Source organism: Osmerus eperlanus, chromosome 9, assembly GCF_963692335.1.
Source record: "Osmerus eperlanus chromosome 9, fOsmEpe2.1, whole genome shotgun sequence".
Lineage (NCBI taxonomy): Eukaryota > Metazoa > Chordata > Actinopteri > Osmeriformes > Osmeridae > Osmerus > Osmerus eperlanus.
In genome coordinates this window covers 15,227,308-15,253,178 of record NC_085026.1, presented here as the reverse complement: position 1 = coordinate 15,253,178, position 25,871 = coordinate 15,227,308, and the positions used below count along the sequence as shown (strand labels likewise).

The following is a 25,871-nucleotide window of genomic DNA, read 5'->3' as shown; positions in this document are numbered from 1 at the left end:
GAAGGACAAATTGCCACCATGTGCCTAACACAGTCAGATATTAGGCTCCTCATGTAGTTGCAAGACAGACAAAATTATGCAATTGTAACGTACATCAGTGCAACTGTTATATTAAGGGAAGTCAAATTAAAGTTTGAGACCAGTTGGTATGTTTATTTGGAATAACACATTGCTAACACATCGGACTTGTTAAACAACAGCATTTCTGATTTCATTTCGGTTTTCTTACATAAAAACAATAAAAACCGTGAAACAAATTCCTTCTCTATGCACGTTTTCAGTTGGCATTCAATGAGATAAGCATGCATAAAAGCATATTTTCAATGGCAAGACTCACACAACAGAATCTGTGACAAAACAGCAGCATTAATATTTACATTTCCGTGTGCACATGTGAAAGAAAAAATTGGCTAAACAGTTGGCAATTGGTATACAATGTTACAATGTACAGATGGAGAACATGCACGCACACACACACATTAAATTACATTATGATGTAGAGTATCCTCATTGAGTTACAGTAATCATAGACAACATTTTCAAGATGGTGCGTAAATGCTGTTATTGAAGTCAAATGCACACACTGCTTAAACAGCTTTACTCTATTAACACGCACACATTCATACATAAGCTACAGGACCTCCCAAACTGCAGGACTAATTCCTACTGTCAATGCTTGAAGTAGTTTAGGATGTCCATATGTGAACAATAATCTCAGGGCAAGGCTAGGGGTTGTGGTGCGTCAATCCAACCACACCTGCTAGACAGACCACTGTACAGATGGGCAAACCTTCATGTCTTGTCAGTTTATACTTTAGGAATGGTACATTGCTAGCTTTGCAAAGGATAAATTAAAATGAGGACCTCCCAAGTATGATAGCGGCTAGGTTAGTGTCCGGTGCCCCCCTCAGACAGGATACGACTGGGCTCAGTGAACTTTGCTGTCAGGAGGTAGAACAGGGCGGGGCCAGGCACCAGAGCCAATAGTGGCAAGTCCTGCTCCAATTTATCCAATCGGGAGATTGAGATGATGCCATATGCGTGAAGGAGCCAATGGCTGAAGAGAACCACCAGTCTTTTCTTCTTGGCAACAAGGTTCTTGAAAGACTGGACAGAAGTAAAAGTATTAATTATATAGTACTATTTTAACTTCATACAATCTGAACTGTACAGAGATTAGGTGGAAAGAAATTGAGAAGTTAGCTATGAAATCCCTTCTCACCTGTATCTCTGATGCCGACATGTACACAGCCAGGGTAACCAAGGACAACACGAGTATGATGTAGGGAAAGGCATAATCTGAATGAGAAAAACGTAAACACGTAAAGCATCTTCACAACACATTATTGACTCATCTTCTCGTAGAAGCAGACCCTACAGGCCAGTCATACACCTTTAGCTTTGTTTGTAACGTTGAGTCTATGGTGTGTGCGTCTGTTTTTCACTTACACAGCAGCCCCCCTCCCACTGCCTGTAGTACTGTTAGGATAGGGAAGAAGTAGAGGGCAGCATAGATGCTCTTGAAGCGGTCAGACTTCCCAAGACCGCAGGCAATCTTCTTCACCAGCAGGGGGCGTAGCATCATCATGAAGACCAGGCAGAAGGCATAGTAGATCAATACTATGGTGTACCTAGGGAGCAAAGAGGGATCTGTAGGTCAGTACTACAAACAGGGGGCCTACCAGGCGGTGGTAATCAAGCTGGCCTGGACTGGCATGATGAAACTAGTCCAGTCAACGAATTTCCAAGGGATTGTTGAGGACCGGAATGTGTGTTTCTGCCATTAACAGAATGTACCTGCAGGTCCTGCAATGCAGTACTCACAAGGGGAAGACGGCCTCTTGCGTACAATGCAGGGTGTTGACGTAGTCAGGGCTAGGGTTGTACAGCATGGTGTACCAGTCAGACAGCATCTGGACCCGACAAGAGCGGATAGCCAGGAGACCCACAGGTTCGTTGACCAGCAGAGTCACCACACCTGCCACACTGCACTCAAACAGAGCAGTGATGTGCTGGAACAAGGCACTGGAGCTGCAGGACAGACGGTCAGCATTAGGTTAACAGCTAAGAGGGGGCGGAGGGAGAAGACACAGCATGGGTTTGATCTCCAGTTTATATCGCTGTCGGTAGCATCAGTTGAAACGGGAGATGGTGGTTTACCTCTTCTTCCCAGAGTACCACTCTATGAAGAACCAGTGCAGGACCAGAGGCAGCATCGCCATAAACCCCAGGTACAGCCAGTCATACAGCTCTGGGGACTCCGTGCACTTTTCACACACCTTCTGCATGTTGGTCCTCTCGCCCCTCGGACACACCTTGTTGTTAAGAAAGACGACATTTTAGTTATAAAAATGCAAGCACGATGTAACAATGTTATGTTGATCAACTACTTGAGTCGTAGGCGCTACTATGGTTCTTGCTATAAAGCGACAATCCAGTAGTTAGGTCGTTATTATTGTTGTCAACAAGCGGTACGGTAGTACTTGGTTAGCTACCTAAGCTGTACTCACCCCACATTCTCCCTCGATTGAGCCATTATTGATAATCGTCCTGCCACAGTACAGCCCGGGGCAAGTTGCGACCACTGCAACATAACAGAAATCAAGGGTTTTATCTCACAGACGTTCATTTTTTTGTGAGCTGACATATCATTATGGTTGCTAGAGCTAGCTCTAGCTCTGCTATCCTAGTGTTTTGGCTATCCTGTTAGATGAGCAGGTGGGCAAACTAGCATATTATGAATCAAACGAACAGTTATATATGCTGCTTATAGACACATACATACATACCCATGATCAAACCAAATGTTTTGGAGTGGTTGATTTATCTTTTGCTCTCCGTTTAAACTCCATATACACATACAACCATGAACGCTAGCTAGCAGGCTAGCTTGTCCTCCTTGATGCGATCACCGGAAGTGGGGCTCCTTTCCGGCTTGCAAAATTTTATAATTAAAATCCTCTACATTTGATGACTCACATTCAGCCAAGTCCAATAAATAAATAAAAAACGATGAATTCGTTTCAAGCGTTTTCTCTAGTGAGAGGATATGTTTTCATATCTAAGACTTTCTAACTTCCAAATGATGTATGTGGAAATTTAGAACTAGCTAGGCAACTGAGTAACGATTGGTCCAACCTACGATCATTAAACGGTTAGTTCACTCAAAATTATAATCGTTTTACATCGAAACCAGTTTTTAACTAGGCTACTCCAGAGCCATATCATTTTTATACATAGCCATTTTTATATGGCTCTGTGCTACTCTATTCTAAAACTAACATGGAGACATTTTAGAGAAATTAGTAAGATCGGTGGCGAATCGTTTGATGTGGCTAGGCTAGGCAATGGGTAACAGACATAGATCATACAAATACAGATAATATCTTAAAATAGAATACATGCTGGTCAAATACACAATTTTTATGCCAAAACATTTGAGCCCCACGGAATAATATTTCTCATAAAATGGTGTTAGGTGTTCTATAAAATGTGATGTGATATATTGCCATCCAGGACCTGATTACAATGAGCATGTATTTGCCTTATTTCTTGGTCGAAATCCGACCAAATATCGAATTATGGGGTAAGTGCGTAATTCTGCAAAAGAACCTCATTACAGGTACCATGGCAACGGCACCAAACGTCACGGGGAGAATGCAAAGACACTCAAGGAAGGAGGGGTCTACGAACGGGTATCGGACTGGCAAACTGTGACATGCAAGCAGATGTGCGTGTCTTCAGGGAACGGGAAATAGAGACCAGACTATATGGGTCTTATTTATGAATATCTGTGACATCTGTAAGATTATGGTCTTGAAAGCGAAGTCGCACTGGAGGTCTATCTTCCCTCAATGCGACACACCTCTGCTTCTTTAGCACGGAGTATCTGAGAAGATATTCTGAAAGGGATGAAGCTCTTTCCTGTCCGTGGTTCCCCTCCATTCGTGTCGGATGGATTTCCCGGTGAACATTGCTTTGCTCAGCAGCAGCAACTACAGCGCTGGGGAAAACACTTCGGGAACAAGTCTAACGTTGGAAATAGTCACCTTTTCCCCGGTGCTGAAGAGCCTCACCACGGAGCCAAGCCTCGCAAACGTCACGGGTGGAGGCGATCCAGACCGAGAACACGCTCCTGTGCAGAGCAAGGAGGGGAACTCGGTCCTCCAGGGCATCACCGTGGCAGCCCAGGCACTAGTTCTCCTGGCAATATTTATCCTGTCCAGTTTAGGGAACTCTGCTGTGGTGATAGTTATAATCAAACACCGCCAGCTGAGAACAGTCACCAACGCTTTCATTATGTCCCTCTCTCTATCCGACTTCTTGACGGCTGTGCTTTGTTTACCCTTCTCGTTTATGATGCTCTTTAGTAAAGACGGAGTTTGGATGTTTGGAGATCGTTTCTGCGTCGCTAACGGCTTTTTTAACACGTGTTTCGGTATTATCTCCACCCTTACAATGACTTTGATTTCTTTTGACCGGTACTATGCCATCGTTAGGCAGCCTCAGGAGAAGATCGGTCGTCGGAAGGCCCTCCAACTGTTAGTGGCAGTCTGGCTGACAGCTGTCATCTTCTCCCTGCCCTGGTACCTGCTCCTGCGCACTCCAATAGTGATCCACAAGCGGGGCTTCTACCACTGTATGTATGTATTCCATTCCGGCACCTCTCGAATGGGAACTGGCTTCAGCATCTCTCTGATCGTGGTGTGTTATCTGTTACCCTTTGCCCTCATGTGTTTCTGCCACTACAACATTTGTAAGACCGTCCGGCTCTCTGAGATCAGGGTGAGGCCGGTAACCACGTACGCCTACCTCCTCCGGTTCTATAGCGAGATGCGAACGGCCACCACTGTGCTGATCATGATCGTGTTCATTATCTTCTGCTGGGGTCCTTACTGCCTGATGGGTCTGGTCACCGCCATGGGAGACTACTCCTTCAACCCTGCCATGGACACCGTGGCCATATGGATGGCCTGGGCCAATGGGGCCATTAACCCGCTCATATACGTTATCAGGAACCCCAACATCTCCATGCTTCTAGGCCGCAGCCGAGAGGAGGGCTACAGGACTAGAAACATCGCGGCCTACCTGTCCACACAGACCCAGAACAGGGACGTCAGGACCAGAGCAGACCGCATCAGAGACCGTTACGTCAGCAGGCACGGAGCCAACAGCCGCTTGTCTTCCTCAAGCCCCGCCAACGGTGGGGAGGTGGCGATGTGGGCCTGCAAGAACCCCGCGGTGTTCTTCTGCCGGGACGGTCAGCCCGACACCGTGACCGAACCTGCGCTGCCAAAAGTGGAGACCGCGGACACCAGCCTGTGATTACGCTTCCCGTGGTGACGCACGGTGAAATTCGGAGGGGATATATGTCTGTGCAAAACATGAAACCGCTGCCAAACAAAACATTGACTGGAACGTTAGGGGAGTAATTACTATATTGACCATATCTAGAGGTATATTTTCCTGTGAAATGCCAACACGTAGTAGGCTATTTGGGCACTTTTTCAGTAGGTACAGTTGATCATTTTTAGCTAGCGCCAATTGGTTCCTCTCTATACACTGTGACAGAACGGAATGCGTCTTTTTTCTTCTTTTTTTTAAACACACGTACTCAATAAAAACAACAACAAAAAACTAACCCTAACCCAATGTTCTTAGGTCTCCAAACCGATGAAAATCCCATAGTTGTTTATTTCCAATATGGGTCAAGGTTCAAATTGTTCTACTCACATGCCTTATCTATGTGTTACATTATGTCTGAACCTCCAACACCATGTGCCATGTACCCGTTCGTGTCTGATGAACACAGGTGACCTATGACAGACAACTGTTTCAAATATAGCTCCATAAAATAAAGCAATCCTCTTTCTCTGATTGTGGGTACAATGTGTTAGGGAGGTGGCCTGGACGTGAACCTACTTAAGAAGGAGTCTTGAACGTCTTCTTGCTAGATGTTTCTTCAGTCTAATGTTTGACCCTGGGGTTCGGCTTACGAGCCAGTCTGTGTTCATACCATGTGGAATACAGAAACCCATAAGGACACTAAATGTCCTTTTTTGTTGTCATGTTCTGTGTTTCAAGATTTCATGTTTATGTTTTATGACACAACTTCACTTGCTGCCCATCATGTTAGATAAGCATTGTATTTGCAATCAGATACAGACAAAGTATTTAATATAAAGAATTCCAGAGAAGCACAATATTTTGTATAAGCCCTTTCCCATTAGTTATACTTCCCCGATTTACATAACGTCTGTGGATTTAAATGTGATAACTTTATTATACTGCTTGCCATGAAATCTTAACCGTGACTGGTCTTTTGTTTCTTTAATCTAAACTGGCTTGTTGAATCACTTTTATTGAACAAATGAACTCAATAAATGTTTTAAAGTAGCTTAAATGTTTTCTATGTAACGTATATAGAGGTTTGTGCCTGAGCTATAAGGATGGTGACAAAGTATACATCTACAGTCGATTACTGTTAACCCTCGTGCTGCCTTCGGGTCACATGACCCAAAGGTTCATAACGAACCACCGTTGTGTTTACCCAATTTTACCCAATACAAAAACAAATAACAATTATTTTCTTTTAACCATTGCAATGTGGGGGGTCTGAGACAGCCCGACAGTTAAAAGAAAATGCTTCACTTTGTTTTTGTAGGAGGTAAATTTGTCGCAATACGACGGTGGGTCACAATGACTGATGGGTCAGAATGACCCGAAGATAACACAAGGGTTAAGTAATGAAATTGTAAGTAATAGTAAATGTATTTGCTCAGAAAGAACAGACCCACAGAAACACATTTAGCTTCTCGTTTAGAACAGTTGCCATGGTAGTTATCGGTCACCAACAGTGCTCTTCATTAAATGCAACATTAACATCCAAAAACCCAACACGTGGAGCAGAGTTCAAGCAGCAGACACCCACTCAACACATACCCTTTACCTTCCTTTATTTCTGTCTGTCAATAATAGAAAGTTGATTTAAATAATACAAAAGCAGTGAAGAAACATCCCAGGTATATCAGAGGCTGTCAGTCACAAGCAGGGGAGGAGGTGGGTCAGAATATTACCACATTAAAACTAATGGATCCGAGCCGACTAAAGAGGCAGCTTTGCTGAGAGTCTGCACTGAGCAGAGAGAGCTCAGACACCAAACATTACCTTTCATACTCCTGCTCCTCCTCACATTCACTTTACTCGCATGGTGAAGTCTCTTGGTTGACTATGCTTGGATTCTCTTTGTATGGAGAACAGGCGCAAACAAAAGTAAATCTCGGCCTAATTTATTTCAACTGGCTTCTGTTGTTGAGCTCAGTCTGGGGAGGGGAATAAGCATAGCTCCAGTATGTACATCATATATATACACACATGACAGAGAAAACACAAAACTTTAAAACAAAACCATATTTGGGGATGATGCATAGTTTGAAGATGGAGTTCCACAGACCCAGAGGCCATTAGAATCACAGAAGCAAACCCCATCGTCTGACACGCGACACCATGCCCAGGTCTGAGGCATCTTAGTTCTATGATTCTAATAGCCAATGGGATCCTTTTTTGGTTGATTTCTAAGTAACACCTAGACATGAGACTTCCTGTCATGTAGGTCCCAGTCTGGACACGCCAGCCCGGGACACAGCCTACCGTAATACTGTATTTACAGTCAAATATACACCTTATCACTCAACTATCCATCGTCAGTTGCAGTCTGTGTTTTCTTAAGTGAGAATTATAGAGTTGAATTATAATGTAATGTTGATATTGCCTTGGTGGGTTGCATTTAAATACATCTAAATAATAACAATCAATCTTTTTGCAAAATCGTGATTATAAAACAGTATCAAAATCTCTATCTTGGTGTATGTTTTTGTGCTTATCTCAAAAACATTATCATTCATACATCAACCGCTGGAGAGTAGGAGGGAGGGGGGCTTTCTCCTCCTTCGTTCTCTTCCTCCCTCCTTCCTTTCCTTCTCAACCTCCTTCCCCCCTCCCTTTCGTCTTCTTTTCCTTGTCCTCCCTCTCCCTCCCTCCCACCCTCTCTCCCTCCCACCCTCTCTTCCTCCCTCCCTCCCTCCCTCCCTCCCACCCTCCCTCCCCAAGATACAGCGAGAATCCTAACATACTAAAATGAAAATTGACTGAATAATCAATCAATCAATCAATGAATCATATTACTATAGTTCACCTACAGGGCACCTGCCCCATGTTTCTAACCAGCCAACATCCACAACACTGTCAATCACACTATAGTGTTTTAAAATAGTTTTTTTTTGGCAGTTATTATCACAAATTATTATTTAAAAAATGTCCCCTCTAATGCTTGTTTGGCAGATTTTAGACACAATGTCTCTTTTTTTAATAGGTCTGTTTCCAGACAGACATAGCCGAGGGTGGTTAGGTTACTTAAGCAAAAACAGAGCGCGGCAGATTTCTGTCAGGGTAACCTGGTTAAAGCCACATCTCATCTATAGTACCTCACACCTGCTCCACCAGATAGCCAGCTTCTACGTGCCCTAGTATCTGGCTGAGGTGGTTCTCAAGGTGGTTCCATGGGTTTATAAGTGACACCTGTTTTTATTATACGGTGTGTCGCACCAGCTCTGTGTCAGTCTATTTGCAAGTTTCCACGCTGCGAGTCTGGTTTCCACCACTAGGGGGCAGTAAAACCCCAGAGACAAAGCGAGTTGCTGTTATTGGGTGCAATCCACCACAGAGGAAGAGGTGGTGGACTAGTGAGGCTCTGCCATACTGTTTGTTTCGAGTATCTCTGGGTGAATATGAGTGACGAGTGCCAGCTGTCTAAAAGTCATGTATGAGGCTGATCTCTGCCAGCAGTTCAAAGGTCAAGTTTGTTGTTTGGTAGTGACAGCAGTTCAGAGGGTTGTTTAGTGTTTAGCCAGGTACATTTAGGAGCACACATCCTCCGTTGCAATACCAACCACCTGGTTGACGGTTTAAGGTCTGGTGACCCTCTGCCTCAACTAGAGGTCAAAGGTCGAGCTCGGGGATTGGTCCATCCAGCTAGGGGTGAAATGTGGAGCCTGCTGATTGGTCCATCCTCCCAGCCAGCAGTCCATTAGTGGTTGAGCTTGGTGACTGGTCGTTCGCGGCTGGTCTCGGCGCCCTGGCTGTTGATGCGTTTGCGGTTGCGTTTCATCTTGGACAGGTCCTTGTCGAACACCTCCCCGGAGCGCAGCGCGGACACCAGATCGTCAAACTCTCCGTCCTCCTCATAGTTCTCCTTGGCTTTCTTGGCCTTCCGCTCCTTGTCCCTCTGTTCCTTCATCTGCCAGGGGAGAACAGCAGAGGAAGAGAAAGGAGGGGGGAAAAACGGATAGAAAGGAGCCAAGAGGAGAGACAACAGAGGAGAGAGAGTCAGAGCGTTGTGGATGGGAATCCTCACGTATTAATGTTTGAGACAGAAGGCAACGCCCTCTGAACCTGGCTTGGCCGTGCGCTGGAAAGACAGCGCCGGTCTACCTTCAGTCACGGCTTTCCGTTCAGAGCTCAAAAGTTAAACCTTTGACCTGGAGGCGTTGAGTTCTGACCTGGGTCTCCATGCGGGCACGGCGTTCCTCCTCCTCCTTGCGCCTCCTCATGTTCTCGTTCTCCTGCTTGGCCTCGGAGAACGCCTGCAGGAACTGGTCGAAGATTCCGAAGAACTCCTCCGGCTGCATGCGGGAAGCATCCTCCCCAAAGTGCTTCACAGCCTTCTGGAACTGCAGAGAGAGAGAGAGAGAGAGAGGGGGAGAGAGAGAGAGAGAGAGAGAGAGAGAGAGAGAGAGAGAGAGAGAGAGAGAGAGAGGGAGAAGGAAAGGACAGGAGAGAGAGGCAGAGAGATATAGTGGCAGAGAGAGAGAGAGAGAGAGAGAGAGAGAGAGAGAGAGAGAGAGAGAGAGGGAGGACAGAGAGAGAAAGAGAGAGAGGGAGGACAGAGAGAGAGAGAGAGAAAGAGAGAGAGACAGAGAGAGAGAGGACAGAGCTTATCATTTAGGTGTTATCGTGAGTAACACAGTTCAACCTGGGAACTCGCCACATGTCAGAGGTAAATGTATGTATGTATGTGTGTGTGTGTGGCCTACACGTCCCCATCTCCTTCCAACAGTATGGTGTGCTAATAAATAAGCTGGCTCCCTGCAGCAGACAGCAGCATCAAACACAGTCCATATGGCGGAATGGAGAGGCAGGGGGAGAGGCAGGGGGACCAGGGAAGAGGCAGGGGGGCAGGGGGAGAGGCAGAGAGGGAGGAAGAGAGATAGAGAGGCAGGAAAGGGAGGCAGGGGGGGGGGGGTTGCAGGACTGGATGGAGGGGTTGGGGGGGGCAAACAGGAAGTAGAGACAGAGAAGAAGACAGGTGGGAGAGGAGGGGGGGGCCAGAGCTTTAAACATGATATCCTTGACCTCTCTCTGTTAACCATTAGCAGCCCCTACCCACAGGTAGGAGACTAGGCAGCTCACAGATCTGAACCAAATCCCTACACACGCATGCACACACACACTCACACACACACACACTGTTCGATAGTAGACTGGTCAGGCTTTATGGCTGGCAGCTTCAAAGCCCTTCTATGAACCCTTTACGAGCATGTGGTTATGAAGCTCAGTATTGCATTTCAGGCTTTGCCATTTCATGACGTTTTCAACGACAGTTGTTAAATCTTCAGAGCTACCTAATCTATGTGTTTGATGGTTCCATCAGAGCTCCTAGCTGAGGAGACCAGCGGGCACCCCCCCCCCCCCCCCCCATCCTGTTCTGAGGACCGTTGGAATGCAAGCTGACCCTGACCTCCCTCCCACCATCCACCCATGGGCCTCCTCGACCCTCAGCAACGACCCCCAGGCCTCAAACACCTCTGCCCCCTACCAACACCTAGTCCAGCCTACCCCCCCCCCGTCCCCCACTCCCAGCCCCGATCCCCTCACCAGGTCCTTGGCCTCGTTGAGACAGTCCTCCACGTCAGAGAAACTGAAGCTGGCCACGGTGGTGAACTGGCTGACCACAGCCACAAACTTGTCCCCATAGTCCTGGGGACGACCCCGCTGGAACTCTAGCTCCTGATTGGTGGAAGGAAAAGACAGGACGTAAGTATGGGGCATTTTACCTCATCCTGCGCGTCGCAGTGTCAACGCATGCATCGTGAGGAGTTATAGAAATGAGACAAGACGGTAAATCCACTTACGGTCTCCACAGCCTTCAGACCTGAGCGCAGGTTGTTGATGTCTTTCTCCAGCTCTGTCATACTGGGGGGAGAGAGAGGGAGGGTGGGGGGAGTGCGGGCGGGAGAGAGAGGGAGAGATATGGAGGGTTAGAGGGAGGAGGAGAATTTATTCAAAGGGAAACGATAATAAACCATCTGTTCCCCGAGCCACAGCGCCAGAGAGACAGGAAATGTACAGGATCAAACCCAACTTCCTTCCTTCCTTATTGCATTCTGGGCCAGGGGAGGCTGGAAACAGAGTGACTCGTCTGAGCAGAAACCCCTGAGTTTGCCTGTTCCTGAGTCAACCTTACTAAGCTCTTCTTACTGGACTTCACTGCATTAGTGTTTTCCTTGTAGAGTAAAACATCAAAACAGTGTAAACTTCGGAGCCATCCATGAATCAATCGTTCGGCCGATTCATCGAATCAACCATTAATGGTATTAACCACTTAGCCAATCAGATAATGGTTCCTGCCAGCTCTCCTTACTTGACTTTGGCAGCCTCGGGGACGTGCTGCAGCTCCTCCTGGAACAAGGCCACCTTGGGATACTTGTGTTCCAGGACCGTGATCAGGTAGTGAAGCAGGGTGATGTTCCTGGACGGGAGAGAGAGGGGGAGAGGGAAAAGACCGATGGGAGGATGGGGGGGGGGCGGCAGGGGGGAGTGAGGGGAGGGGGGTGGGGGGGTGGGGAAAGAGTGAGACACACATACTTAGCTCTGGGTCTCTTGTTCAAACAGACAAAGCCCTGTTTGTCCTGCGGCCTGGACAGGAACACACACAGTAAGAGTCAGGGTTCACCATCACAGGCACACACAGTACAGTCCCAGCAGCCACAGAGCTCCTCACTTGTCGATGCTGGACTTGGTGTCAGCGATCTTGTTGAGCGAGGAGACCTTGAAGCCGTAGGCGTTGCCCCTCTGGCCCTTGTTCATGTAGTTCCCGAAGGCCAGGACCACCTCCAGGAGCTGGCGCAGGTTCCTGCTCTGGAGAACCTCCTTGCAGGCCTTGCTCAGGGCTGGGGAACAGGGAGAAGCAGGGACGTTCACACAGACATTTCATTCATCTAGCAGATGCTTTTTGATCCAAAGTGACCTTCAAATAGTGCATATAGAAAGTATAGCATAAGATCAAGGATTCAAGGAATGGCTATTTACAGGCCACATCGCAAAGTAACCACATCTCAGCTACCAAGCACCCACTAGGATACAGCGAGTGTGTCATCACATCTAGAGTTCTGCACGTGCCTGTCTTGTTACAATTCAGGCGAGGATGAACACTTTTTGACATTACATTTTTATGTAGTAAATAATGCACATAGAAAGCGCAGCTTAATCAACAGTTTTAAAAATCGACAATCCTTGTTGAAACCAACGGTTTGGCTGTGAACAATGTCGGTGTGTAAACTGTGCATATCATCCAACTGTACCTTCGACTTTGGGTTTGACCTCAGAGATTCTCTCAGCAAACTTCTTCTTGAAGTAGAGAGCCTGGAGCCTCTGCTGGTAGTGGTTGATTCTGAGTGTGGAGAAATCAAACAATAGATCAAGTCCACATCCTACTGACTACACTGATCTGCTGGGTAAAATATGACATGTTTGGGACCTTGAAAACAGACACCGTTGTAGCGTTTTGGATCAGAGTTCCTCAACACACATGACTGTCCACCATGTTTTCCTGTGAAGGTCTGCAAGTAGACCAAATAGCTTTCCCTCACAAATGACCATGTTGAGTGAGGAGGATCTAACATGACAAACCCACAACACAATAAAGATCCTGTCTGTCTCTCTCCCCCAGGTGCTGTTGCCATGGCGTCAGTGTTTACAGGAAGTAACAGCCCAGATGAGAGTGGAGAATGTGGCCAGAGACAGGAAGGAAGGCTGTCCAGTATTCTCAGGGTCCATAATCAGAGTGCCATATGACAGAACACAGCCACAGACCTGTATGTCAATAATCTACCTCTAATCTGGTACCCCAATTTCTCTGTTCTACAGTCCTGGAACAAAAATAATCTACCTTAAATCTGGTCCCCACTAACTCTCTTTAATGCAATCCACTACCCCTCACTTTATAGCACCATACATCTGTGTTCAAGTCCAGTACTACTAAAACATCTGTCATCGTCATCTCATCTGGTACCCCCATCGCTCTTTACTGCAATCATCTACCCCTGATCCCATACCCCCATCTCTCCGTGAGACCACAGCGGGGTGTTCCAGCTCAGACCAGCAGGCCTCTGCTGCTCTGCTGGTGGAGATGTTCCCCTGAGGAGCTCCATGTGAACCACAGAGGAGGGTCATGCACAGGGCAGCAGCTCCCTGCAGCAGTCTTGGTATCAAGTCTGGGAGAACATGGCCCCCAACAGCCAATCATGCAATTACATGATGCTTCAGGTTGTGGGTTGGATTAGAAAGGGGCAAATGATGAGCCAATTCAAGAGACAGAAGTACTCCCTATGTACCCTGCTTGACGAAAGGGAATGGCGCGCGCACAAACACACACACACGGCGTACCTGCTCATCTCGTAGAGGAAGCGGTCAGCCTTGGCCATCCTCTCCAGCTCATGCTTGTGTTCCTCGAGCAGGTCAACGTCGCTCTTCTCTGGGACAAACTTCAGCAGCTGGACACACACCGAAAGGAGATCAGAGTTTAGAAGGAGCAGACGATGACTGGGTTAGCCACGTCATGACACACAACATGCAACATCCACACAGGAAGTCTGAATGTTGGGAGATCCACCTGATTTGTAACGAGTGTATTTCTGACTCACTGTCTCTGGCTTCCCAGCCCCAGCATAGGAGCCGGGAAGACTCCAACTCTAACAACATTCAGATGTTTGAAACCCACTAAACAACCTCCAGACCCTGCAAACACACACTCTCTCTCTCTCTGTCAGACACCACTACACACGCACACACACGCACACATACCAAGGAAATAGACTCATAAAACTGGTCCAGCTTCCAATTTACTCTAACATCTACAGGAGTACATAAATCCTAAATACTACACTGTTACTACTACACTACACACTCTGCCCTGCTCCACCCTGCTCCACCCAGCCTTTATCCTGCTCCACCCAGCCTTTATCCTGCTTTACATGGGGAGAAAGGAAGAAAAACGGCCTGGCCAGAAAGTTAGCAGGGGACATGAGAGAGAATGTTTAAATGACCGAACAGCAAAAGAATGTTGAGGAGTTTTACAAGGGTGCGTACGTCACCACTGCGTCAAAGGATTTCAGTTCAAACTATCCTAGAAGAGTGTACTGGTTGGTCTGGACTACAGTTCCTTGCTATCAAAGTTCTACACAGTTCCAAGATCTCCATTCCCGGCTCACGGATTCCATCTCCATGCTGTTGTTAGTTCTCTACGGTTCCACACGTTCTTCAAGTTCTGGTTCTAGAAGCTCTGCGGCCGGGTCCGTCCCTACCTGCTCCAGCATGTCCTTGGGCAGGTCCTCCTGCTCGTCCATGGTCAGGATGGCTCTCTTGATCTCCACATTGGTCAGCTTCAGCCTGCAAAGACATCCATATCAGCATCGTAAGATAGAGAGGTGGTCTCGATGCACTGCTTCCTGGCATGCAGCAGAGTCAGAAACAGCAGGTAGCTGACAGTTTAGCCTAGCCTAGCGCAGCCTCTTAGCCTAACCTAGCCAAACCTAGCCTAGTATAGCCTCCTAGCATAACCTAGCCTGGCCTAGCCACCCCAAGTACCAGGCTCTGGATCCTAGTCACAGTGACACTTCTGATCCATGTAGCTGCAGCTAGACTGACCCTGTTGACCGGGCTGACTGTGCTGGAACTAACATTAGGGTCCCAGCTGGCCGCCTCCTCTGGGTAGAGCTCCTCTGGCAGCAGCTCTCTGCCTCTCTGCCAGGAAACCTAGGAACCAACAGCTTTACAACACCAGGCTCTCTGCATGGACTGGCTCTGTTCCAAGAGGCCCTGCCGTCTGTGGCCTCGGCCCCCGCCTCCAACACACCTCCAGGACTGTGGCCTCCAACACACCTCCAGGACTGCGGCCTCCAATACACCTCGGCCCCAGCCTCCAACAACACTTCAGCCTATTGACACACCTCAGCCCTGCAGCCCCAGCCTTTAACACCCCCCCAGATCTCCAGCCTCTAGCCTCAAAACATACCTCAGCCTCCCAGCGTCAAAAACACCTCCAGACCTCCAGTTACCAGAACATGCTGGACCGAGCCACCGGGCTGAACCGCTCACGGTCCAAACATCTGACCGCACGACTCTAATGACGGCCAATGAGACTTCACACCCACACGAGTACCATTGATCATACTTTATATGTAATTAATGCATAGGCCAAGACTGACAAGATACGTTTACGCAGAAGCGTGCCAAAGCCTACACTCAGGTCCGCAAGCGAACCACCATCACGACCACACTGTAAATAGGCCAACTGAAGGAGACTCTAAATACAGGAAGCCATATAAATAGTCGAATCCTGGAAAGTTCTATTTCCATTCACAGCGGCAGGACCCAGAACCATGACCCAGTAAGCACGGGAGAACAAGACACAGGCACTGCTGTGTTTGCGGTGGTAACCGTGGCGACCAGGGGAGGATAGGGGGAGAGAAGCTGGACATGGTTCCTGGCTAGCGTCACACTAACAGAAACACACTGGAACACACATTAAAACAATCATCCGCCGCTGATCTTTAAACAGACAGTCAACTGTGAGCGATGATTCTAAACCGTCCAGATTCCGTAATCCAAGTCGATGTAAGCAGAGAATTGTCTATGGTGCAATAATTTATTGATGTAAGCTGGCCATGAATATTAGGAGAGAGAGAGAGTGATTTGGGGAACAGAGACACTAACCAGGCAAAGAAAACTGTGTGGAGAGAGACAGCGGGAGAGATGGAGAGAGAGAGAGAGAGAGAGAGAGAGAGAGAGAGAGAGAGAGAGAGAGAGAGAGAGAGAGAGAGAGAGAGAGAGAGAGGGAGAGGGAGGGGGGTTGTGTGTAGGAAAGTATCATACTGACCTTGAGAGGAGGATGTTGCAGTTTTGGGCACGGCGTCCGTCGATGACAGACAGTTCCTTGACCTTTTTAGTGGCCAGAGCATCGTCCTCGGACTCTTTCTGTTAGAGAAGACCATCCAGGGAGAGAGATCAGTAACAGCCGCAACTACAGAACCGCCACAATCACTGTCCTGCGCATCGCAGAGAAGGATCCTCTCAGGTGCAATGTCATGTCACATTTGGTTTTTCTTAACGAAACACCATGGAAATAAAACATTCTCCTGGATCTGGACAGCTTCACGACAAGGTCTGTTTTACACAAAACATGTGGTGTCTCATTTATAGGGAACTAGGTAAACGGATGTGTTTCCACTGATTCTTCTCACAGAGATGTGCTGAACACAGCTGAAGCTTGTGGCTACATGACTGCGCCTTCATCCTTGTGGTAGACACACCCGTACACACCCTTGTGTAACCACACACCCGTACACACACACACACACACACACACCCCTGCCCAGGGCTGTCTTGTTTAGGGACAGGAACAAGTGCTTTTATGAAAGGCTCTTCAGTCTCATCTCCTGTTGAATCGTATTAGGGCCCTAAAAACAATGGTGCTTGGTAACCAGGCAACAGAGGAGCTAAACACATGCACACATGCACGAGAAAGAGCGATACCTTCACACCCAGTCTTCTGTTTCATTCCTTCTCTCTCTTTTTCCTCTCCCTCCCTTTCTGTGTCTTTCTTTCTCTCTTTCAGAAATGCTGGCGGAGAGTCGAGATTCAGAGAGCGAACATTAAACAAGATTCCTCTCTAGGTGAGAGCTGTACAGAGCAAGATCTAGTCCAGCTGTGCGTCTGACAAAGTGAGTATGTGTGTGTGCGTGCGCGTGTGTGTGCGTTAGACCACAGGGGATCTGTTCTTATTCTGTGGCCTACACTCTGATAGTAAGGCAGTGATCAGTTTCAGGAACACACAAATCGGGCACTGTTTCAGTCTTTCAGGGGATAGCTGCGTCATTGCTTCTCGTATCCTCTTTTATTTAGACAGCAGGGAAGGCCTTACACACGTGGGCCGAACAGCTCAGAGATCAGCCAAACCGGGATCTGAACCCCGGGGTGTCTGGGGGGTATGTTAGCCCCTCGCAGCCTGAGCTAAAGGCTCCCTCGGAGCCACTCTCAGACCCTCCTTCCCGCTCTACGAGCCGACAGCCTGCCACAAGACCTATTAGGGCTGGTTACAGCCAGACATCTTGAACTGCTCTCCAATAAAACTGGAACCGATCATTCAGCTATGCGCTGTTCTTTCGACGTTTATTCCAGACGACATCATCCTGCTAATCTTAGAGCAGGAGGATTATACACAGACACTCTCTCGCTGAGACCCAGACACACACAGGAGGTTCTGCTACCACAGTGAGTAGAGGTTCTGATGGAAGCCAGTGCTGTGGTACAGTTTAAAGGCAGACAGACAGACAGATGTGTTTTGTTGTGCAGAGCCAGGTAAAGGTTGTGGAGAGGTTACTCACCTTGGTGCTGAGTACAAACTCCTGTGAGGTGGGGCAGGAAGGAAGCAGGGAGAGGCAGCATTCATTAGAACAAGCATGCAGTAGCCAATGACAGCATCAACGCAGGCCAGTTCAGCGAATCAACAACAAGGGATGAGTTTTGTGAGGTGAAGCAGAGGGAGGTGGAAGTCAGAAAGCTCAGATGCATATTAACGTTTCACACAGGGAAATTACAACAACAAGGTGCCAACGCTTAGACTGTGGAAGCTCTAATCTATTATGGTACATATCTAGGATCTGTTGAGGTAAACAAAGATGGCCGCCTAGGGATTTTCCTCTAGTGAACTGCTGCTGAAGCCTAGCGATACCATCCTACCTGTCCAGATGAAAAAGCAAGCTGGATGACTAACCAGCACAGGCTGAAAGCAGACCTGGGTCTGTACTATAAGAGAATCTGGTGTCATGTTTACATGAACACATTACCTCCTCTGTGGCAAACTGGAAACAGAGAGATAAATTGAACACACCTAAGAACACGCCTAAGAATTTCTGAGTATTGCAGTAGACTTTGCTTTAATGAAAGGGTTGTAGAAGTATGGAACAGGGTTCGAGAACATTCCAAATTCAAGTTACAGAATAGTGTTTGTAGAATGTGTTGCCGAGTGGGGTTTTAGACCTTTGGAGAAAAAGGTTTTGGAATGTGTTTCGCAGTACCTGCTGTCTCTGGTATGCTGAGAAGGTCTTCTCTATGTCCTCCAGGTCCAGGACCTTGAACACCTTGAGATCGTCCACATCGGTCCACAATGTCCCTTCCAGCTTGTTCTGCAAACACAAACATCCACAGTCACATGTCTGCTTCTCACAGTGTCCTGCTCCTTCATGGTTCCTGGACACATGGTCCTCCCTGCCCTCACAGCACTGACCTCAGCCAGCTTGGCCCAGTTGAAGGACTTGAGGGCGTTGGAGGGCTGGGGAATGTTCTTCTTCTTCATCCCGGGGCCCAGGGGGGCTCCAGGCGGAGGGGGCACACCGAAGGAAGCCATGCCCGGGGGAGGTGGGGGCCCGCCGGGCGGAGGAGGAGGAGGTGGAGGAGCCCCTCCAGGAGGTGGTGGAGGAGGAGGGATGCCAACCATGGGGGGAGGAGGAGGGATGGGCCCTCCTGGGGCCCCTGGGGGGAGGGGGGGGCCCCCAGGAACACTTGGCCTCTGGAACCAGGGAGAGATCGACAGTCAGTTTGACATTATTAGCTTCATTCACTCAGTTAGTATGCTACACCTTCACATTCCACAGCTCATTCAGTAAATACACTTAATCAGTTAAGGCCAGTTTATGGTTGTACAGCACATGAGTGACAAACCTGACCTAATCCAGACACTAGTTTTATGTTTGCCACGTCCTGAAATGTGTGAAACGGCGGCAATTTCTTATATGCCAAACGGAAATAAAGCATAAATTGGCCTTTTGTGAGGACAGGACAGATATGGATATCCACTATGTGTGTGTGTGTACTGTGTGTGCTTCTGGTCATACTCTGTTAGTACAGAACAGCTACAGTACATCATGGCAGCTCTCTGGTTGCAGCGGAGGCGGCTGTGGTTAACATTCGCTGTTTTGGAGCTACAGCAGTCAGCCATGTTGTTAATGCATCACCGTACTGTACAATCACACATCCTCTATGCACTGAGTAAGAGGAGGAGAGAGACAGAGAGAGAGACAGAGAGAGAAAGAGACAGAGAGAGACAGAGAGAGAGACAGAGAGAGAGACAGAGAGAGAGACAGAGACAGAGAGAGATAGAGACTGTATGGATGGTGTGACGTACAGTGTTGAGCTCATGCAGCCTGGCCGACAGGTCAGCTACTTGCTGTTTGACAGCCTTGTGTTCGCTGCTCTCCCTCTCCAGCTTCTCCTTCATCTTGTTGAGGGTCTGCATCACATCCTCCTTCTCCTGGGTCTTAGCATCACACTCCCTCTCCTTCTTCTCAAACTTCTGCTGCAGCTCGTGGTGCTCTGCGGGAGCACACACACACGCACACACACACAAGCACAGATACACACACACACACACACACACGCACAGATACACACACACACACACAGACACACACAGACAGACACACGGTCACACAGATATACACACACACACACACAGATATACACACACACACACACACACATACAGTCAGTCAGTGTGTCACAGAGAATTCTTAGAATAAACATTGTTCCACAGTCTCCATAGGTCTTGGTCACAGTGGGGCCATATGAGGTTCCTAGAAACCTCATAAATCTTAGATCAGCTGGAATTTAAAAATGAGCCACAAAGCTTCATGGAAACTGACCTCGGGGAAATCATATCTCATGAGATGAACCTTTCCACTTCATAGATGTGTGCGTCAGTGTATATGGGAGTGTGTGTGTGTGTGCATTTTTAGGTTGTGTGTGTGTGGTGCGTGCGTGCGTAGGTCTGTACCTTTTCTCATCTTCTCCGCCTGTTCTTTCCACTGCTTCACTTCATTCTCGTTGACCAGCCTGAGGTCAGACAGACAGGCAGGGAGAGAGAGGCTATAACAGGACGTATCAGAACAGTATCTGGGCCTTGATAGAACAGTTAGAGCAGTGTGGCCCACACAACACACACAGGAGTATGAACCAGTGGTCACAGCTAGCAGCATGTCAGAGCAGCAGCAGGGAGTCTATAAGCCTTCAACCGCTCCACACAGCCTAAATAAAACCTCCCTGATCCCCTCATCAAGCTCCCTAATGCCCATGACTAGACCCCTAGTCTCCTAGACCCCTAGTCCCCTAGACCCCTAGTCCCCTAGACCCCTAGTCCCCTAGACCCCTAGACCCCTAGACCCCTAGTCCCCTAGTCCCCTAGACCCCTAGACCCCTAGACCCCTAGACCTCTAGACCTCTAGACCCCTAGACCCCTAGTACCCTAGTACCCTAGACCCACTACTAGCCCAGTGTTGAGTCAGAACCCGTATGGATCTCACAACCTGAATCCTCCCTGACCTCTCTCCCAGTGTACTCCCTGGATTAAAGGGTCAGGATTTTGTTTTGTTTTAGAACAGATTTTTTTTTCTCTCCAAATCCCAGTAAGACCCACCTAGAATGATTTGTAGGGAGCCTATTAGAGGACCAGGGCAGGAGCAGCTGTAGGCTGTCCTGGTATCTGGTATCAACTCCCATCGTACAACCGATCATGTGACCAGCTTGTATTTCCCTCCCCCAGGCTCTTTCCCTCCCGTCAGATATAAATCAAACATCAGACATGTTCCGAAGCGTGTCATGTGTGCTTGGTGTGTTCTGCGAGTGTGTGTGTGTGTTCTGAACACGTGACAGGCATGTGGTGTCCCTTCTGTGTCACTTACATCCTCACCACATTCTTCACGTTGAAGTTCTCCAGCGGGGTCACGTCGGGGTCGTGACCTTTGTCGTTCTGGAGGACGATCTGCTGGACGATGCGGTCCAGGAGCAGCCAGTACTGAACCGTGTTCCCACTGCGCTTGTCTGGAGGTGGAGGGAGAGGCCATCACCATCATCATCATCATCATCACAAACACTGCACCATGCAGCCACAAGAGCGAAGGCCAACACAACACGGTACAGAGACACACAAACGTGCACAATTCCCGTACACATAGCTCTTAACGCACAACTAACCCTGTGGGGAGAAGAATACCAACCATAGTCGGAATTCCTGCTTACGTGTCTGTGTGTGTGTGTCTCTGTGTGTGTGTGTGTGTGTTTGTGTGGGGGAGACTAGCTAGGGAGGACCGCAGGTTAAGAGCAGGGTAGCAGACGTCCTCTAGGACGTGTGTGTGATTTATGGCTGTCCTGTTCTCTGAGGGAGCCCTAATCACCCAGCTGTCAGAGCAGAGGGATCCGAAGGGCTGGGGCCAGCCTGTGGAGGCCGGAGAGTGTGTGAAGTCTGGAGGTGAAAAACAACATTTTCTGACCAGGGTGTGGAGCCTTGGGGTTTGAGGGTCTTATGACTGAAGCTAACCAGGCATGAGAGGAATGCCGTGAATCTGATAAGGTTACGTGTGAGTCAATATGTGGAAAACAGAACACAGACACACAGTACAGAGAGAGCTTGACTAGATGGATGTGGAGTGTTCTTGAATACAATCACAAAACAACCATTGGATACTTTAGTGGAACTAGGGGTGTTGGCCTGATTGGTGTGTTACCGAGCTAGTACCAGGAATTCTGACCTTGTCCTAGTACCAAATCGTTGGTACCAGGACAGGATTTCATAGCCGCGTTAAAGATGCTGTAGAATCTTGTAAAGATCTTTGAAGGTCGTGGGAGAAGATGTTTTTCCAGGATGCATGAGTTTGAGTTCTCACAAAGTGTGTGCGTGTGTGTGAGTCTGTGCTAGTGTGTGTTTGTGGGTGTGTTTGTGTGTGTTCTTACGAGGCATGAGGAGACAGTGCTGCAACACAGACATGAAGTGTGGCTGAGCGTCAGTGTGGCTCATCTTCTTCTTGATCAGCTCAAACACCTGTGTGGCGCTCTTCGTGTCGATGTGGACCTGCAACACAGAGAGACGCGTCATGACCAGCACCATGACCGGCATCCTGACCAGCATCCTGACCAGCATCCTGACCAGCATCCTGACCAGCATCCTGACCAGCATCCTATCCAGCAACATGACCAGCATCCTGACCAGCATCCTGACCAGCATCCTATCCAGCAACATGACCAGCATCCTGACCAGCAACATGACCAGCATCCTGACCAGCATCCTGACCAGCATCCTGCCCAGCAACATGACCAGCATCCTGACCAGCAACATGACCAGCATCCTGACCAGCATCCTGTCCAGCAACATGACCAGCATCCTGACCAGCATCCTGTCCAGCAACATGACCAGCATCCTGTCCAGCAACATGACCAGCATACTGACCAACATCCTGACCAGCATCCTGACCAGCATCCTGTCCAGCAACATGACCAGCATCCTGACCAGCATCCTGTCCAGCAACATGACCAGCATCCTGACCAGCATCCTGACCAGCATCCTGTCCAGCAACATGACCAGCATCCTGACCAGCATCCTGTCCAGCAACATGACCAGCATCCTGACCAACATCCTGACCAGCATCCTGACCAGCATCCTGTCCAGCAACATGACCAGCATCCTGACCAGCATCCTGTCCAGCAACATGACCAGCATCCTGACCAACATCCTGACCAGCATCCTGACCAGCATCCTGACCAGCATCCTGTCCAGCAAGATGACCAGCATCCTGTCCAGAAACATGACCAGCATCCTGACCAACATCCTGACCAGCATCCTGACCAGCATCCTGACCAGCATCCTGTCCAGCAACATGACCAGCATCCTGTCCAGCAACATGACCAGCATCCTGACCAGCATCCTGTCCAGCAACATGACCAGCATCCTGACCAGCACCATGACCAGCATCCTGACCAGCACCATGACCAGCACCCGCTGGAACGGAACACACAGAACTTCCCGAGCTTCAACTCACGGTATCAAAGCGTTTGGAAAGGGCCAGCTCATCTTCGTTCCTCAGCATCTCAAAGAAGTCCAGATGCCTGAAAACAGAACAGCACAGAAGCGCGTGAGGTCCACAACGTTTGAGACACTGGGGATGGGAGCTGGTGAACAGCGAAGGAAAACGACAGTCTGACTCACCGGTCTAAAGTGGAGTTGTCATGGGAGCGCAGCTTGTCGATGATGGGCTGAATGCCCAGCATGAGGAACTCATAACGGAGGTGGATCCTGAACTCCAGGCTGGACTGTAGGAGCCACAACACAGAGGAGATGAAGAGAGGGAGGAAGAGGAGAGAGGGATAACCAAAGAGGGGATGAAGAGAGGAAGGAAGAGGAGAGAGAAAGAGGAGAGCTCACCTCCCCGGCTCCCTGGCTGAGGACAGCATTGATGAAGGACATGATGGCCGTCTTCAGGTTGACCTCATCTCTATAGCGACCAGTACTCCTGTCCAGGTCATTCAACAGAGTCTGGAGACAGGTGAGAGAGAGTAGAGAGAAAGAGAAGAGAGTGAGAGAAGAGTGAGAGTAAGATAAGAGAGAAAAAGAAAAAGAGAGACAGAGAGAGAGATGGGAAAAGAGAGAGTATATATAAAGACAGAATCCAGCGTCAGACAAGTGTCACATGTTCACTTTTCAGGGTCCATGTTCAGTTATGAATTGTAACTGTAACCAGGACAGGTTCTCTACCTGGAACCTGGTCCTCTCTGCAGCAAACTTCTGGTAGTGCAGCATGGCCTCCAGGATCTTCTTATGGCCCCCGGGGACCAGACACACAGCTCCCATGATCTCCAACACCGCCACCTACAGACCAGGAGGGGCAGGGGGGAGCAGAAACACAGACAAGGGAGAAGAAGAAAGAGGGGAAGAAAGAGAGTAAGTAGGAGGATGAGAAGTGAAGATGAAACAAACAAACAAAAAACAGCGAAGGATATGAAATCTCTGGGTACTCTGTAGGGTCTATAACCCTACATCAGTCAACTTCCGGCGCCTACCTTGGTCTTGACGTTCTCCGTGGCGAGGCTCTGGGCGATGATGTTGATGCTCTCGGAGTGGGACAGGACGTGGGCCCGCCCCTGGGAGTTGTTCATCAGGGCCTTGATGCAGCCGATCAGGGAGGTGTGGATCTGGGACTCGGTGGTCTCGTAGTCCATGCTCTTCAGGAAGTTCAGGATGCAGGTCAGACCATCCAGGTCAATGAACCGTGTCACAAACCTGGGAGAGGACCACGGGTCAGAGGGTGTGTGTGGCAGGGTGTGTGTGTGTGTGTGTGTGTGGGGGGGGTGTGTGTGTGTGTGTGTGTGACGGGTGTACCTCATGGGCTGTGTCCTCAGGGCGGTCTTCAGACTCTCTATGGTCTTGTTTCTCTCCTCCTCGTCCTCCTTCTCCAGGGCCAGGAGAGTCTTCCGCTGGAGAGCAGAACACCAAGGCTTGAGTTTCAGATCAATAAACAGTCAAGGAAATCTAATCACTAATTAAGCCTGCGGTCAAATCATGCTGACTCATTCGTTCCCCCCCCCACCCCCACTCCCTCTCTCCAACACACACACACACACACACACTCACAGCAGCCATGGAGTTGAGCTGGTCAATGTAGAACTCTGGCCAGCTGGTTGCTCCCTTGTTCTCCTCCTGTTCCTGAGAACACACACACACAGAAGGTTAGCTCTAAACATGGATAACACACACACACACACACACAAACAAATCAGATTCGGGCATACCTACAATAATGTAATTAGGCAATATATGCTAAGTATTTTTGAACCAAACTGTCTTGGCCAAACATTGCAGCTTTGTGTGAGTGCTTCAGTGAAAGAGAGGGATCGTTACACATTCTACTACACAAACAGACTTCCTTTCATACAGATTTCCAGGACTCGGTCTTTCCCTCAGTTAGGGAGTTTCTGAGCTGGACAGGAATGAGGTCACTTATAGTGGCTGCAACGTGAAATACTGCAGTGCTCTGTCAAACCTTGTGTTAACAAACTGGTAGCTACGGCTAGATGGCTCGTGTCAGGTCAAACCTCCTTGTGTTAACACAGCTAGCTGTAGCTAGCTAGATAGCTCAGGGCAGACACAACCACTGCCTTTTTAACACAGACAGCTGTAGCTAGCTCTAGCCTGTGTTAAAAGGCTGGTAGCTAGCCCAGGACAGACAGACAGACATTCCCAGAGTGTTTGGGAGGAGAGGAGAGCAGGAATACGATCTGAAGCTAGGGCTTAGGCACTGGGCAGGTTTGGGTTCTGTGTTAAAAGCTCCAATTGGAAAACAATGTTCTTAATAGAGGGAGAAACGCAGCAGGGCAGCTTTGATGTACTGACTGGTGAAAACTGGGGCAGGGGTACTGAGGGGGCAACAGGGTGTGTGTGTGTGTGAGATCGGGATTGTGTGTGCGTGTGATTGGGACTGTGTGTGTGTGTGTGTGTGTAGTCTTGGCCAAATGTTTTGTCTGGCAGACCTGATTAAAGACCTTTCTCACAGCAAGCGAGGACAGATCTGTTCTCTCTCTTTCTTGCATACACACATCCCCCCCCCCCTCTCAGTGCTCTGTCCAGCTGCAGAACCAGCTCGGTAGTTTCAACTGCAATGAAAATAGTTCCCACACAAATCAGCAGAAACTCCCATTTTTAGCCTGTAACTAAT

The 25,871-nt window shown here is 48.6% G+C and overlaps 3 protein-coding genes across 5 annotated transcripts in view; 1 reads left to right on the top strand and 2 right to left on the bottom strand.

Moving 5' to 3' along the window:
- Positions 1-126: 126 nt before the first annotated feature.
- On the bottom strand, positions 127-2,926 carry jkamp (jnk1/mapk8 associated membrane protein). The gene is made up of 7 exons (XM_062470137.1): positions 2,790-2,926; positions 2,511-2,584; positions 2,161-2,315; positions 1,825-2,031; positions 1,450-1,631; positions 1,223-1,299; positions 127-1,107 (listed from the first exon to the last, which is right to left on the bottom strand). Exons 1-7 carry the CDS (start codon positions 2,791-2,793, stop codon positions 889-891), a joined length of 918 nt encoding a protein of 305 aa, XP_062326121.1. The 5' UTR covers positions 2,794-2,926; the 3' UTR covers positions 127-888.
- Positions 2,927-3,660: 734 nt separating this feature from the next.
- LOC134027027 (G-protein coupled receptor 135) lies at positions 3,661-5,624 on the top strand. The gene has a single exon (XM_062470136.1). It carries the CDS (start codon positions 3,955-3,957, stop codon positions 5,323-5,325), a length of 1,371 nt encoding a protein of 456 aa, XP_062326120.1. The 5' UTR covers positions 3,661-3,954; the 3' UTR covers positions 5,326-5,624.
- A 1,315-nt stretch (positions 5,625-6,939) lies between these two features.
- Positions 6,940-25,871, bottom strand: part of daam1a (dishevelled associated activator of morphogenesis 1a) — a 35,983-nt gene continuing 17,051 nt past the window's right edge. For 2 of the 3 annotated variants that reach the window (XM_062470132.1, XM_062470131.1), the window contains exons 4-27: positions 24,791-24,862; positions 24,539-24,633; positions 24,220-24,439; positions 23,915-24,028; positions 23,585-23,695; positions 23,369-23,472; positions 23,202-23,268; positions 22,120-22,237; positions 21,072-21,210; positions 20,168-20,226; positions 19,520-19,707; positions 18,623-18,904; positions 18,414-18,521; positions 17,721-17,741; positions 16,214-16,311; positions 14,640-14,724; positions 13,723-13,829; positions 12,639-12,727; positions 12,059-12,227; positions 11,699-11,806; positions 11,190-11,250; positions 10,933-11,064; positions 9,558-9,728; positions 6,940-9,295 (exon numbers count right to left, since the gene is read on the bottom strand). In XM_062470132.1, the coding sequence (XP_062326116.1) occupies positions 9,086-9,295; positions 9,558-9,728; positions 10,933-11,064; positions 11,190-11,250; positions 11,699-11,806; positions 12,059-12,227; positions 12,639-12,727; positions 13,723-13,829; positions 14,640-14,724; positions 16,214-16,311; positions 17,721-17,741; positions 18,414-18,521; positions 18,623-18,904; positions 19,520-19,707; positions 20,168-20,226; positions 21,072-21,210; positions 22,120-22,237; positions 23,202-23,268; positions 23,369-23,472; positions 23,585-23,695; positions 23,915-24,028; positions 24,220-24,439; positions 24,539-24,633; positions 24,791-24,862 (2,928 nt within the window). In that variant the 3' untranslated portion in view covers positions 6,940-9,085. The remainder of the gene's footprint in view (positions 9,296-9,557; positions 9,729-10,932; positions 11,065-11,189; positions 11,251-11,698; positions 11,807-12,058; positions 12,228-12,638; positions 12,728-13,722; positions 13,830-14,639; positions 14,725-16,213; positions 16,312-17,720; positions 17,742-18,413; positions 18,522-18,622; positions 18,905-19,519; positions 19,708-20,167; positions 20,227-21,071; positions 21,211-22,119; positions 22,238-23,201; positions 23,269-23,368; positions 23,473-23,584; positions 23,696-23,914; positions 24,029-24,219; positions 24,440-24,538; positions 24,634-24,790; positions 24,863-25,871) is intronic. The other variant, XM_062470133.1, reaches the window with a different exon arrangement.